The sequence below is a fragment of the Argiope bruennichi genome, chromosome 4 (genome assembly GCF_947563725.1).
Source record: "Argiope bruennichi chromosome 4, qqArgBrue1.1, whole genome shotgun sequence".
Classification (NCBI taxonomy): Eukaryota; Metazoa; Arthropoda; class Arachnida; order Araneae; family Araneidae; genus Argiope; species Argiope bruennichi.
In genome coordinates, this window is record NC_079154.1 from 142,321,104 (window position 1) to 142,333,566 (window position 12,463).

Below are 12,463 nucleotides of genomic sequence, written 5' to 3' on the forward strand. Positions count from 1 at the left end.
TTTAAATGGAAGCCAAGTTGATAGATGCGACTTAAAATCTGCTGAACAGCTGTGACAACCATCGCTTGAAACTGAATTATAACAGCAATATATGACAGGTGATTCAAGTTTTATAGATCAAAATAAAGTTCTTAACAGGCATAAAAGTTTATCTAAATTCAGTCAAAGCAAAGCTGCAGTAAAGTTGAAAATTTCACAGGTTTTTCTTCCTAAAATTTTTGAAAATCATGGGCTTTCCGTCAACAAGATCAAATAATAAAACTGGGTATTTCCAACATGGAAGAATGCATTAAAGAAAACCCTCCAATGAATGCCAGAATGAGTCAAGATATTTTGAAAACTTGCAAGCAGCCCCATTCAATGATTTTTTAAAAAAATATAATTTACAATATATAAGTGAACCATTAAGAAATATTGATATGCAATTATAGAATATTTTTAATTGTTATTTTTGAAAAAAAAAATTATATAGCTTGGAAGTAAGAGCTTTTTCCTTTTCCCTTAATATGATAAAAACAGTTGATTTTATCCAATTCAATTGCAGCTATCAAATGGTTAATATTACCAAAATTCTTAAGTTCCAAAACAGTCATACTAAGCAACAGCTACTGTATTACATAAAAATTTTTATCGTTTGGATAACTACACCAACAGCAAAACTTACCCTATTTACTGACATTTGATTGGTTGTTAAAGTACCAGTTTTGTCAGAACAAATGACAGATGTGCAACCTAGAGTTTCTACTGAAGGCAAAGATCTCACAATTGCATTCTTCTTAGCCATTCTCCTAGTACCTAAATTGCAATACAAATTCATAAAAATTAGAATATAAAAAAAGCAATCACAAAATGAATTTTAACCCCACACATTGTTATTGGGATAAATTCCTTTCTTAAAAATATATGGATAAACATAGCTCTTAAATCTCCCAAACATATTCTTTGAAATCTAGTTATTTTAATACCCCCCCCCCCCAAAAAAAAAAACAGAGGCAGAAGAATATAAACATCCCCTTCACACATACACTTAAAAGTAAGTATTTATGTTGTGAGGGTCTTGAATGTTTATGTTTTTAACAGTTGAACCTTTTTTTATTTATTATTTTTTTTATTTGAGGTCATTTACAAACTTTGATAACACTTCATAATTCCACTAAAATATTTTCTAGAAAATTAATCATTTATCACAATATATACAGTGTTTCACAAAAGTGATAGGACACTTGTGCTTTACAAAAGGAAATTGTAATAAAATAAATTAAAAAAACACACGCAAATTTTTTTTGGTGTGTTTCATACTTAAATTTAGTAACAATTATTACATAACATACATTTTATCAAAATATTAATTTAATAAAAATACAATTGTTTAGAACGGCGCAAAAAATAGCTCAAATAAGTGATGGGACACCATTAGATATGCAACAAAAATAGTCTGAAATAAGCAATAAAAATATTTTTTTTTTTTTTTTATTTTTCTTCAAAAGCAATTGGCAATAATTTATAAAATCGTCTGCAATATTTCTCTCCAGTTTGTTTTGGAATTCTTGTGTTTTTTTAGCTCTGTGCAGCCATGAATGCTAAATGAAAAGAAACTTCGCCTGCAATTTGAAAATTAGTTATTAATTTGCATATTTAGAACATGGAAAATCTATTAGAAAAACTGCTGAAACAGTTAACTTGAGTCATTCAACAGTTTTCAATATCTATAAACGATATAAAAAGAATCATATTATTCAGGATAAAAGAAGACTTGGCCGATTATCAAAGTTATCCAATGGAATAAAGCAAATTATCGTTCGAAATATTAAAAAAAAAATCCAAGAAAGAGTGCTCCTAAATTTTCTGCTGATTTACAAGCATTATATGGAATAATTGTTAATCCTGGGACTATTAGAAGGCTAATTCGATCTGCTGGATATCACGGTAGAGTAGCCAGGAAAAAATTCTTCATAAGTAAAAAGAATAGAAAACTCAGACTAGCTTTCGCAAAATCCAACATAAATAAGAATTCTGATTACTGGAATAAAGTTATATTTACTGATGAGAGTAAATTTAATATATTTGGTTCTGACGATAGAATCTTAGTGTGGAGAAAACCCAGGGAAGAATTTCACAAACAGAACTTGGTGCCAACAGTAAAACATGGTGGAGGAGGAGTTATGGTATGGGGGTGTATGTCGTCCGCTGGAGTTGGTAATCTTGTTTTTATTGATGGTATAATGGATCAGTACAAGTATATTGACATTTTAAAGCAAAATTTGAAATCTTCAACACGAAAATTGTACCTTCATAACGATTTTAAGTTCTACCAGGAAAATGACCCCAAGCACACTGCTTTGAACGTTAGACTCTGGTTGCTGTATAACTGTCCTGAAATAATAAAAACACCACTACAATCTCCAGACTTAAATCCCAAAGAGAATATTTGGCAAGAATTGGAATCAAGAATTCGCAAACACCATTTCTTCAAAGCAACAATTAAAATCTGTGCTTCAAGAAGAATGGGGTAAAATCACTCCAGAAATCACAAAAAATTAGTCGAATCCATCCCAAGGAGATTAAATCATGTTTTAAAAGTAAAAGGAAATTCAACAAAATATTAAAACCTTTTAAAAAGTAAAATTTTTGGATAAATATTTGATGGAAAAGTAAGTGTCCCATCACTTATGTGAGCCATTTTTTGCTCCGTTCTAAACAATTGTATTTTTATTAAATTAATATTTTAATATTTTGACAAAATGTATGTTATGTAATAATTGTTACTAACTTTAAATATGAAACACACCCAAAAAATCTTTGTACATGTTTATTTATTTTATTACAGTTTCCTTTTGTAAAGCACAAGTGTCCCATCACTTTTGTGAGACACTGTAGAAGACAAATTTCTGACTTTAAATCTTAATGAGCATGTAAAATCATTGCTATATTATAATAATCAGTTAAGTGATTATTTTTAATTCACCTATATAACTTGCTGCAAACACTTAATATACTATCTTTATTAAAACTTAAGAGAATTCATTTATATTAATTAAAGAAATGTATTTTCCAGAGCAACTGGTCAGATTTATTTTTAGTATCTAAAATAGAAAAGAAGTTCCAAAGATTATACTTTTCCAGATACATATAGATACATAAAAAATACTTATTCCCAGAGTAAATATATCAATATTTACTATAAATTTAAGAATTTAAAATGACAAAACAATAGGGAACATAGGATAGAGAATATAACAAATGTTTTTAAACACAAACTGTAAATGCTAAGAAAATGAAAATTTTAAAAGGATGTTAGAATTAAATCCTGTGTTTTCTAATGAAAGGGAACATTTAACAACATTATTTAATGAATAACTTTTTTCTGAATTTAGTATATTACAGATAAGATCTACCAATCTTCAAATTATTTGCAAGATTTCTTTCTTCTTAAATACAGATATTTAATCCATTGTATTTATAACTAAGACTATTTTAACTACTGATAGTAAGAATGAGTTTTCAGAAATACTTGGCAAACAGAAAACTTAATTATGCATCTTCCCACAAACATATACTAAAGATATCTATCAACAGTGATAGTGAGAGGAGAAATAACCATTGTTAACAAAAAATGCTCCAGAACATTTACTAACCCTCTTGAAAAAAGGGAGAAAATAAGCATATGGCGTTTTGGCAGCCATTTAAAAGTTAGCAGGATGGGCCATCTAGGCCACGTTCGCAACCAGAGGCTTTTCTAACAAATAATTTATTGGAATTGTTAAAAATAATTCCTAATTTATTGGATTTTACAAAAATTCTACGAATTTTCCTAATATTTATTATTATATTGAAAAAGTCTGTTTTGCAATAGCTTGCAGTTAGAACAATTATGGATGATAAATTGCATGCATTTAGACTTCATTAATAGTGAATCTGAAGTGTAAAATTACTCTTCAAAATTGACAAAAGATTTGAGATCAAAGTTTCGAATTTCAATGCCTCCATGCAATGATTAAATTTTACTAGCAAAAATTAATTCAAAGTATAAATAAAAATTCTGTAATTCTGATTATAAACATGCAATCATTGTTTTATATATTTAGATAAAATAGCAACATTACCTAATGCTAAGCAAGTTGTAATTACAGCAGGTAATCCTTCAGGAATAGCAGCAACAGCCAAAGCAACGGCAATTTTAAAGTAATAGACGGCACCCTGAAAGAAATTTCTTAGTCAAAATTTCTACTGCAACCTTAACAGGAAAACATTAATTCCATATGTTTTTATTAAATAAGATATTTTCCTAAAAATTTCTATAATAATTAATCTTTATTCCTGATAAATAATTTTTATTACAAATTATTTATAATTCAATAAATGTGAAAAAATAAGTCAAGGAGGAGCTTTGATTTGAATTATAATAATTGAAAATTTTAAATAAAATCAATATCCTTTATTTAAAATTAAATATAGGAAGAATAAGCACCTTAATCCATGATCCCCCATGAGCAGGATCATTAAAGTGTCCAATATTGATAGCCCAGACAGCAACACAGATAACAGAAATAACTTTTGAGAGTTGTTCCCCAAATTCATCCAATTTTTGTTGTAATGGAGTACGAACTTCTTCAGTTTCTGACATTTCTGTACGAATCTTACCTAAATTTAATATTTCAATATTTATACTGAACAATAAAAATAGCATTCACATGGATTTTTTCAATAATAAATTAAATATAAACATTTTTGCATAATATTTCTGATGAACATCTTTTAGTTATTTAATTATAAATAATGAACATTTAACAACAAAAAAAGAAAAAAGCACAATAAAAAGTAGAAGTTTTGTAAAACTACAGACTTACCAATAGCAGTCTCCAATCCAGTTCCAATAACAATTCCTCTAGCTTTACCAGCAGCAATATTTGTACCCTAATTAACACAGAATGATTTTTTTAAACAAAAATATAAAAGCAATGAAGATAAATTTAAAATATAAAAGCAATGAAGATAAATTTAAATTCAGTTTATAACAGAAAAAATATTGAATATTTCAAATTTCATTTAACACCTAGTTAATTACAAAACTATATACTCAATGTCTTACAGTATTTAAAAACTTTAAGTAATGCTTTTGTAATAAAGATATTTTCTTGTAAAATAAAATTTATTACATTCATAATTTTATCATAATTCATTTTTATTTATTCTACTTTGAGAAATCTTATTCCATCTGAAGAATGAAAAAATTTAAATAAACTTTAACACATAATTAGACCAGGGGTGGCAAACTTTTAAAGATCGATGTGCCATTTTTTTTTCTAAAGAAATATTTAATGAGGTATAGATCAAATAATTTAGACTTGTAATTATTGGGAAAATAATAAAACTAAATACTTACAACTCCTTATTTACTATGAAAAAATACATTTTGCACTGTATAGTAGTAAAGATTTTAGTTATATGTGCAATTCAAATTAAAGTAACATTAGTGTGACTTCTTTTGTTGCAGATTAGATGCCAATTTAACTTATATTAGGATTGCAAGATGTTACTTTTCGCAGAATGAATGCTGAATTTGAGTCATCTCTCAAACGGTTTCTAAGTGGTTTTTAATGTTATTCATCTCTGAAAATAATCGCATGCAAAGGTAGATGAAAATATGGTTAAAATAGCATGAGCCAGCTTCTCCAAATGTTAAATGTGTCTGGAATTGAATCCAATGTCTCCAAAATGTCATTACTGACATATTTACTTATATTGCTTGTTAATCTTTCTGTTTCAATCAATTCCAACTTTTTCATTGTTTCACTAAATTTTTGAATCCATATTGAACTAGAGTGGAAATTAATCTGTTGCATTTCAAATTCTTCAATTTCCAACTAAGCGAATTGGGACAAGTTCAGTTTATCAAATGAAGTCACATCAGACAGGGTACATAATAAATTTGAGCGTTTACGATATATATTTGAAATGGGAAAGTCTGGATGAAATTTCCTTGATTGTCAAATCAATAACTGAATAACAGACTTCAATAACATTTTCTTTGTTTGGTTTCTTATGTACATCTGAATCTTTGATATATTTTTTTATCAAATTTAGGAAATACTTGTAGTTTTTCTTAATACTATTGTTCTTAAAACATGCAATCCAGCGTCAAGAGCGCAAATGAGATCCATCATGAGGATAATTGTTTTATTTGTACATTGAAGCTGTACATTACATTCACAGAAATGTTGGCATAAGTCTGTAAAAAAAAAAAAAAATCAATTTTTAGAGCCACATAACATCCAATAACTGTAGATATTTTTTAATTTCTTCTTCCTTTTGTAGAAGCAGTCTGATTTCTTTCAAGCAGTCAACAAATCCTTGAAGTACGTTTCCGCACACTCCACCAGCGAACATTATTATACATTAATAAGCCATTATACACCTAGTTGACTTCATCCAACAAAGCTCAAACTTTCGCTTATTTAAAGTCTGCGATGATATGAGGTTTACTATTTTTGTGACTAACGCCATTACATTATCAAGAGATGTTAAATAACTCTTCAAACACAAGACTTGTTGGTGAATAAGACAATGAAGTTTCAAATTCAAAAATTGAATGTCCTATGTCTGTTTGAAATAAACTAATGAAAGCATTTTCTTGCCTACCAAATTTGGAGCACTATCAGTTACGGAAACAATTCTTTTCAAATCAATTTCTTTCTCAGCAAGCGAATTTTTAAAAGTCGAACAAATATATGTGCCCCTTTTTAAATGGAATGGAAACAATCACGTTTGTTCACAATATTTCATAGTGAACTTTGTAATTTTGAACTAAAATGCAAATTGTTTTGATCAGCGGCATGCCCAAAATATTGTGTTGTATAACATCAATGGTTCACCATCCCTCCTTTAGACAATTGATTTCCAAGATTTTTTTTAAAATTTCATTTCATTTAAAATTTTCCAGAATTCCAAAGTTCATCACTTTATTTTACAGCATCAAAATCAGTTTATTTTACAGCATTTACAGTCATTGTAAAAAAAAAAAAAAAGTAATCTCTTTACCAGCAGAATAGCATAGGAGATTTGCGAATAATTATTTGTCTATCTTTCTTGCATAATAAAATTAAAGTATGTATTTAGGACAGAATAGATAGTTCAAACAATAAATGGCAATTCTGAAATTATTGCATGGTAAACAAATAATATTTATGAAACTATAAATAAAAGACAATATGAATTTTATTTCAAAAAAGTTCTAATTGCAAGATCGCACTAAGTAATCAAATACTTACAGAAAAGAGCAGATTCTTTTTGTCTTGATTAACAGCTTTGAAGTCACGAATAGGCTCTGTATGTTTTATAACAGAAACTGATTCACCTGATTAAAAAGAAAAAAGAAATATTTTTGTTGATATTGTAAATATCTGTATTTAATAATTTAGATGAATTTTAAAAGATTTAATACAAAAAAAAGAGATGTTCTAACAATTCAAAAGATATTTTTAAAGATTAGCAACAAACAAATCAAAACAAGATTCACTCAATAAAATAATTCTAAATGCATAAACCAAACTTTTAATTTTAAACAATTAAAAACGAATTTTAAAAAGAACTATTACTCATATGCACAAAAATCTTTCAATATAAAAAATCTAATAGAATAAGCCAATACCATGAGCACTTCTGAGCATAGTTTAAAATATTCCCACCCCACCTCTTTTACCTACATCATTATTGGAAGTACAAATTACAAATTCTGTTTTGAGAACAAGTAATTCAAATTATCCTATTATGTAATTTAAAATGATTGAGTTATAGGTAGTGAATAAATCTAAATATGAATAAGAAAATTATGAGACTGCAAACTTTGCGCTTTCCATACAGGATTGCAATAGAGATCAATGAGATGAAATCTATAGGTCTTTATTATTTTACAATAATACTAAATTATTATATTCTTTGACCAACAAGATGAAATTATTACTAATATATTCTTTCTTTTTTTATAAAAAAAATTTTGTATTTAGAATTGTATTTTTTCCTACTAGTGAATATTTTTTAAATCTGTTTTTGGTAATTAGTTTAGATTTAAGTGTCATTCAGATGGCAATTTATTATTTACTTAAAAACTTTGAAAATATATATAATAGAAGAATAAAACATTATCATTTCATACCAGTTAAGATTGACTGGTCAACTCTTAAAGTGGTAGAAAATATCTTGATTAACCTAATGTCTGCAGGCACTTTATCTCCAACTGAAATAAAAATTGAAATTGCTATTAATTACCAGTATTTACAAAACAAATTTCATACAACAAAAAAGAAAGAAAGAACTTGCCTGATACTTCAACTAGATCTCCAGGAACTATATCCTTCGCTCTAATCCTCTGAACTCCAGCCTTATCTTGTCGGATAACTTTTCCCATTTCAGGTTCATACTCCTTAAGTGCTTCAATTGCACTTTCAGCATTTCTCTCCTGCACAAAAAAAAAAAAAAAAAAAAAAAAAAAAATGCACAAGAAAAACTAACAGAAAGTTAAAAACATTTTATTGAAAATAAAAAACTACAAAAACATTAGTACATTGTAAATAGATCATCACTAGTATTTTTTACATATTGTCATTAGATGCCGAGTTATTTTAGTTGCTATATCTTTTAGGTGTTTACAACAGTAATTTGTTTAAACTTGATTTCTTCTGCTAATTTACCATTTTTGACAGCATAATGACATTTGAAAAGTTAATATATATGCCATGGAGGAGGGGGATATTTGGCCACTTAGGCAAGTTGAGAGGGAAAAAAGGACTGATCCTTATTTTGTTAATGTATTATTGAAAAGAGCAGTTAGATTTTAATGTCTCTTAGGCATGCTGTAGAAAATTTATAAAATAAGCGAAATATACTCAAAGTGCAGATTAAACATCCCATGCTATAATAAATATTAATATTCTAATAAACATCATTTTTCATAAACATGAGCAGAAGTAGAAAATAGTTTAATAAGGAATCATTTTTAATTTTATAATTAAAATACTCTATTGTGGATTATAAAGTAAAGACACGCCAATTTTTAGTTGAAAAACTATTGATTAGATCTACAGAATTATGGCTTCAAGAATATCTAGGCAAGGCAATGAACACAAATATAAACCTTAATGTATGCTATTCAAGAGCATAAGACCAAATAAAAGAATGATTTCAGAAGTAGTAAATCTGTAACAGAAAAAAAATAAAGAAACTGTAGCAAGTATGCATATATTGTTTGCTGTAACTACTGTACATAAATATGTTGCAATATTTTTAAATTTAAAGGTAGAGCACTTTGTGATGTATATAATAATCTATAGAAATTTAATATTTGAATTCACTGCACTTCTCGTAGAATGAAAAGGGATGTAATGAACACAGATCAGCATATCAGAATAGGCAGCTGAATGATAATATCAAATATTTGGCCATGAAGTTTTACAAATAAATTTTCAGATTTTATTAACAGATCAGTCTATATATACTTCCTCCTCACCTCTACAACAACAAAAAGAATCTTAATATATAATGAGAAAATTTACAAACCTGCCAAACTCCAACAACGGCATTTGCTATTAGAATTAGAAGAATAACAAATGGTTCTACAAATGCTGTTATTTGGCCTTCATGTTCTTCAAATAATGCTAAAACCTGCAATTGTAGGAAATTATATATAAAAGATAATTCATATTTTTAAAATAAAGTTAAACATATTCCTATATGCAGATTTTAAAACTAAAAAAATAACTATTTTGAAAATTATTACAAAAATGACATTACATTTTTCCTCACAAAAAAATTCATGCTATTTTAAACTTTTCCCGAATAATTTAATACAACAATTTTTACAATAAAGAACAAGACATATTTCTAATAAAGGAAGCCAAATCTATGATCATATGAATATCTACAATTTTCAACAATATGGGATCTTGTATTACAAAGAATCTTTCCCGGAAAAGGTATCTCTTGAAACAATTAAGTCTTATGAATGTTTTAAAGAAATTCCTAAACACTATTCTAAGAAATTTAATTATAATTTAACAATTAAAGTATTTCCGATGTTACACATGTCTTTGAGATCATTAAAAAGTTGTTTATTCTTATTTCCTATGCCTGATAAGAAACTGCAGATGGAAAAGATAAAATACTCAATGTTATATTAGAAAACAAATTCAGCTGCAATTCAGTAATGAAATTTTTTTCAAGTTTGAAAATTTTATATATCAGTTAAATCATAAATGTCTCCTACAGAAGACTTTAAATATATATTATTTTCAAGCAAATCAATTATTTAGTCTGATATTGCTAAAAAAATTTGAATGAAGGAAAGAAATTCAATTTATAAGCATCCATAATATTAATATTAACACCATTTAGATTTAAGAAAACAAACATAATATGTACATCGCTTTTATGTGCAATATATATATATATCTGGAATATAAAAATCTCGTGTCATGGTGTTTATGTTCGTCTCCTCCGAAACGGCTCGACCAATATTTATGAAATTATTTATGTGTATTTGGTAGGTATGAGAATAGGTCGTAAAGTATATTTCATAACGCTAGGTAATTAGGGTGTCCCTACCCAGAATTTTTTTCTTCTATTTTTTTGACAAAAATTTCTTTGTAATTTTTTTTTTTTTTTATTTGGCATCAAAAAATCCTATAACCTTAAATTTTCACCCTCCTACTCCCACCCACCCATTTTTTAATCACGATTTTAGCATTTTTATATGAACTATATCCAAATATTAACCCGTTGAACATGCGCATCCAGATGCTACAAAATCTATCTGCTGACACATTCTCGGACCAATTGTTAGATATTGGTGATGGAAAAGTTGCTGTTTATAAAAATACTGGATGCATAAAATTGCCCACTAATTTCTGCACTATCATTGACTCGCAAAATGCTCTCATTAACCGCATATTTCCCGATGTACACACACAATACATAAATCATGCGTGGCTGGCAGAAAGAGCCATTTTGGCAGCAAAAAATGTGGACATCAACGATTTAAACTTCAAGATACAGCTGTCGTTGCCAGACGACTTGGCATTATACAAATCGATCGATACAGTTTGCGATGCTAACGGAGCTATAAATTATCCAACTGAGTTTTTGAACTCACTGGATTTGCCAGGCATATCACCACACCTTCTACAACTGAAAATTGAAGCTATGGTTATTTTACTTCGGAATTTGAACCCACCACGGATGTGCAATGGCACGCGATTGGTCATTAAAAAATTGATGAAAAACGTTATTGAAGCCACCATTTTGAATGGCAAATTCCGAGCTGAAAATGTTTTGATGCCACGAATTCCAGTGATTCTCACAGACGTGCTAATTGAACTCAAACGCGTTCAATTTCCTATTAGATTGGCATTCGCAATGACAATCAATAAGTCGCAAGGCCAAATGATGTCTGTTTGCGGCTTATATTCGGAAACACCCTGCTTTTCAAGCAGATACGTGACATGTTCTCACATGGGCAAATCACCGAGTTTATTTGTGTTGGCTAATGACGAACTGACAAAAAATATAATACACTTAATTGCTCTTCGAAATGCATACCGATTTTCTTTATTTCATTTTTATACTTTAAGATAAAAAAATATATTACTTTTTTCACTTTATGCTTAATTTTTACGAGATCAAACAATGTATACGTTCATTACATTAATGAAATGCATTGTATTGAGAAAATGAATGGTTGGTGCTTTTTTGTTTTTACTGGCGATCATCTACAGCACTCCATTCCTCTTTCTGTCATAGATCTTAACCACATACGCTTACAATACATTCGTTATTTTTTAATTAACAACCAAAATATTCACTAGAAATAATTTATATGGCAGAACAACGTTTGCCAGGTCAGCTAGTATATATATATATATATATATATATATATATATGATGCATATATACTTACAAATGAAATTATAGCTGCCAATAATAAAATTTTAACTAGTAGATCATCAAACTGTTCCAATATAAGTTGCCACAGAGGTTTACCTAAGTTTTTAAAAAATGTAAAAATTAATATAGCATTAGAAAAACGTTAAAAATGTAATACTATGAATCAAAATATTTAATAATTGTATTAAATTTTATGAATAATTTTAAATGAGAAAAGCATCGATTTAAAATTACAGAATTTTAAGCAATGTAAAAAGTTATTTTTTCATCAAGATTTTAAAAAAAAATATTCAAACTTACCTTCTTCTGCAGGCAATTCTAAAATGAAAAAAAAAAAAAAAAAAAAAAAAAATCAGTAGAAAATCAAAAATAAATGTTTTCAAATAAGCTCAATCTATTAGAGAACATAAAATAAAGCATACTTATTACTTATAATCATTAATAAAAATATAAAATCTAGTCATTTTATAAAATTTTAATCCCTATCATACATGTCAATAGATTTTAAATTATAACCATAACAACAGTT

The 12,463-nt window shown here is 27.7% G+C and overlaps 1 protein-coding gene across 3 annotated transcripts in view; it reads right to left on the reverse strand.

The window, feature by feature from the left end:
* Window positions 1–12,463, reverse strand: part of LOC129967084 (calcium-transporting ATPase sarcoplasmic/endoplasmic reticulum type-like) — an 81,049-nt gene that overhangs the window by 27,512 nt on the left and 41,074 nt on the right. For all 3 annotated transcript variants that reach the window (XM_056081750.1, XM_056081749.1, XM_056081751.1), the window contains exons 3-12: window positions 12,235–12,252; window positions 11,948–12,030; window positions 9,553–9,657; window positions 8,317–8,455; window positions 8,153–8,233; window positions 7,269–7,354; window positions 4,848–4,914; window positions 4,469–4,641; window positions 4,104–4,197; window positions 665–795 (exon numbers count right to left, since the gene is read on the reverse strand). In XM_056081750.1, coding sequence (XP_055937725.1) covers window positions 665–795; window positions 4,104–4,197; window positions 4,469–4,641; window positions 4,848–4,914; window positions 7,269–7,354; window positions 8,153–8,233; window positions 8,317–8,455; window positions 9,553–9,657; window positions 11,948–12,030; window positions 12,235–12,252 — 977 coding nt within the window. The remainder of the gene's footprint in view (window positions 1–664; window positions 796–4,103; window positions 4,198–4,468; window positions 4,642–4,847; window positions 4,915–7,268; window positions 7,355–8,152; window positions 8,234–8,316; window positions 8,456–9,552; window positions 9,658–11,947; window positions 12,031–12,234; window positions 12,253–12,463) is intronic.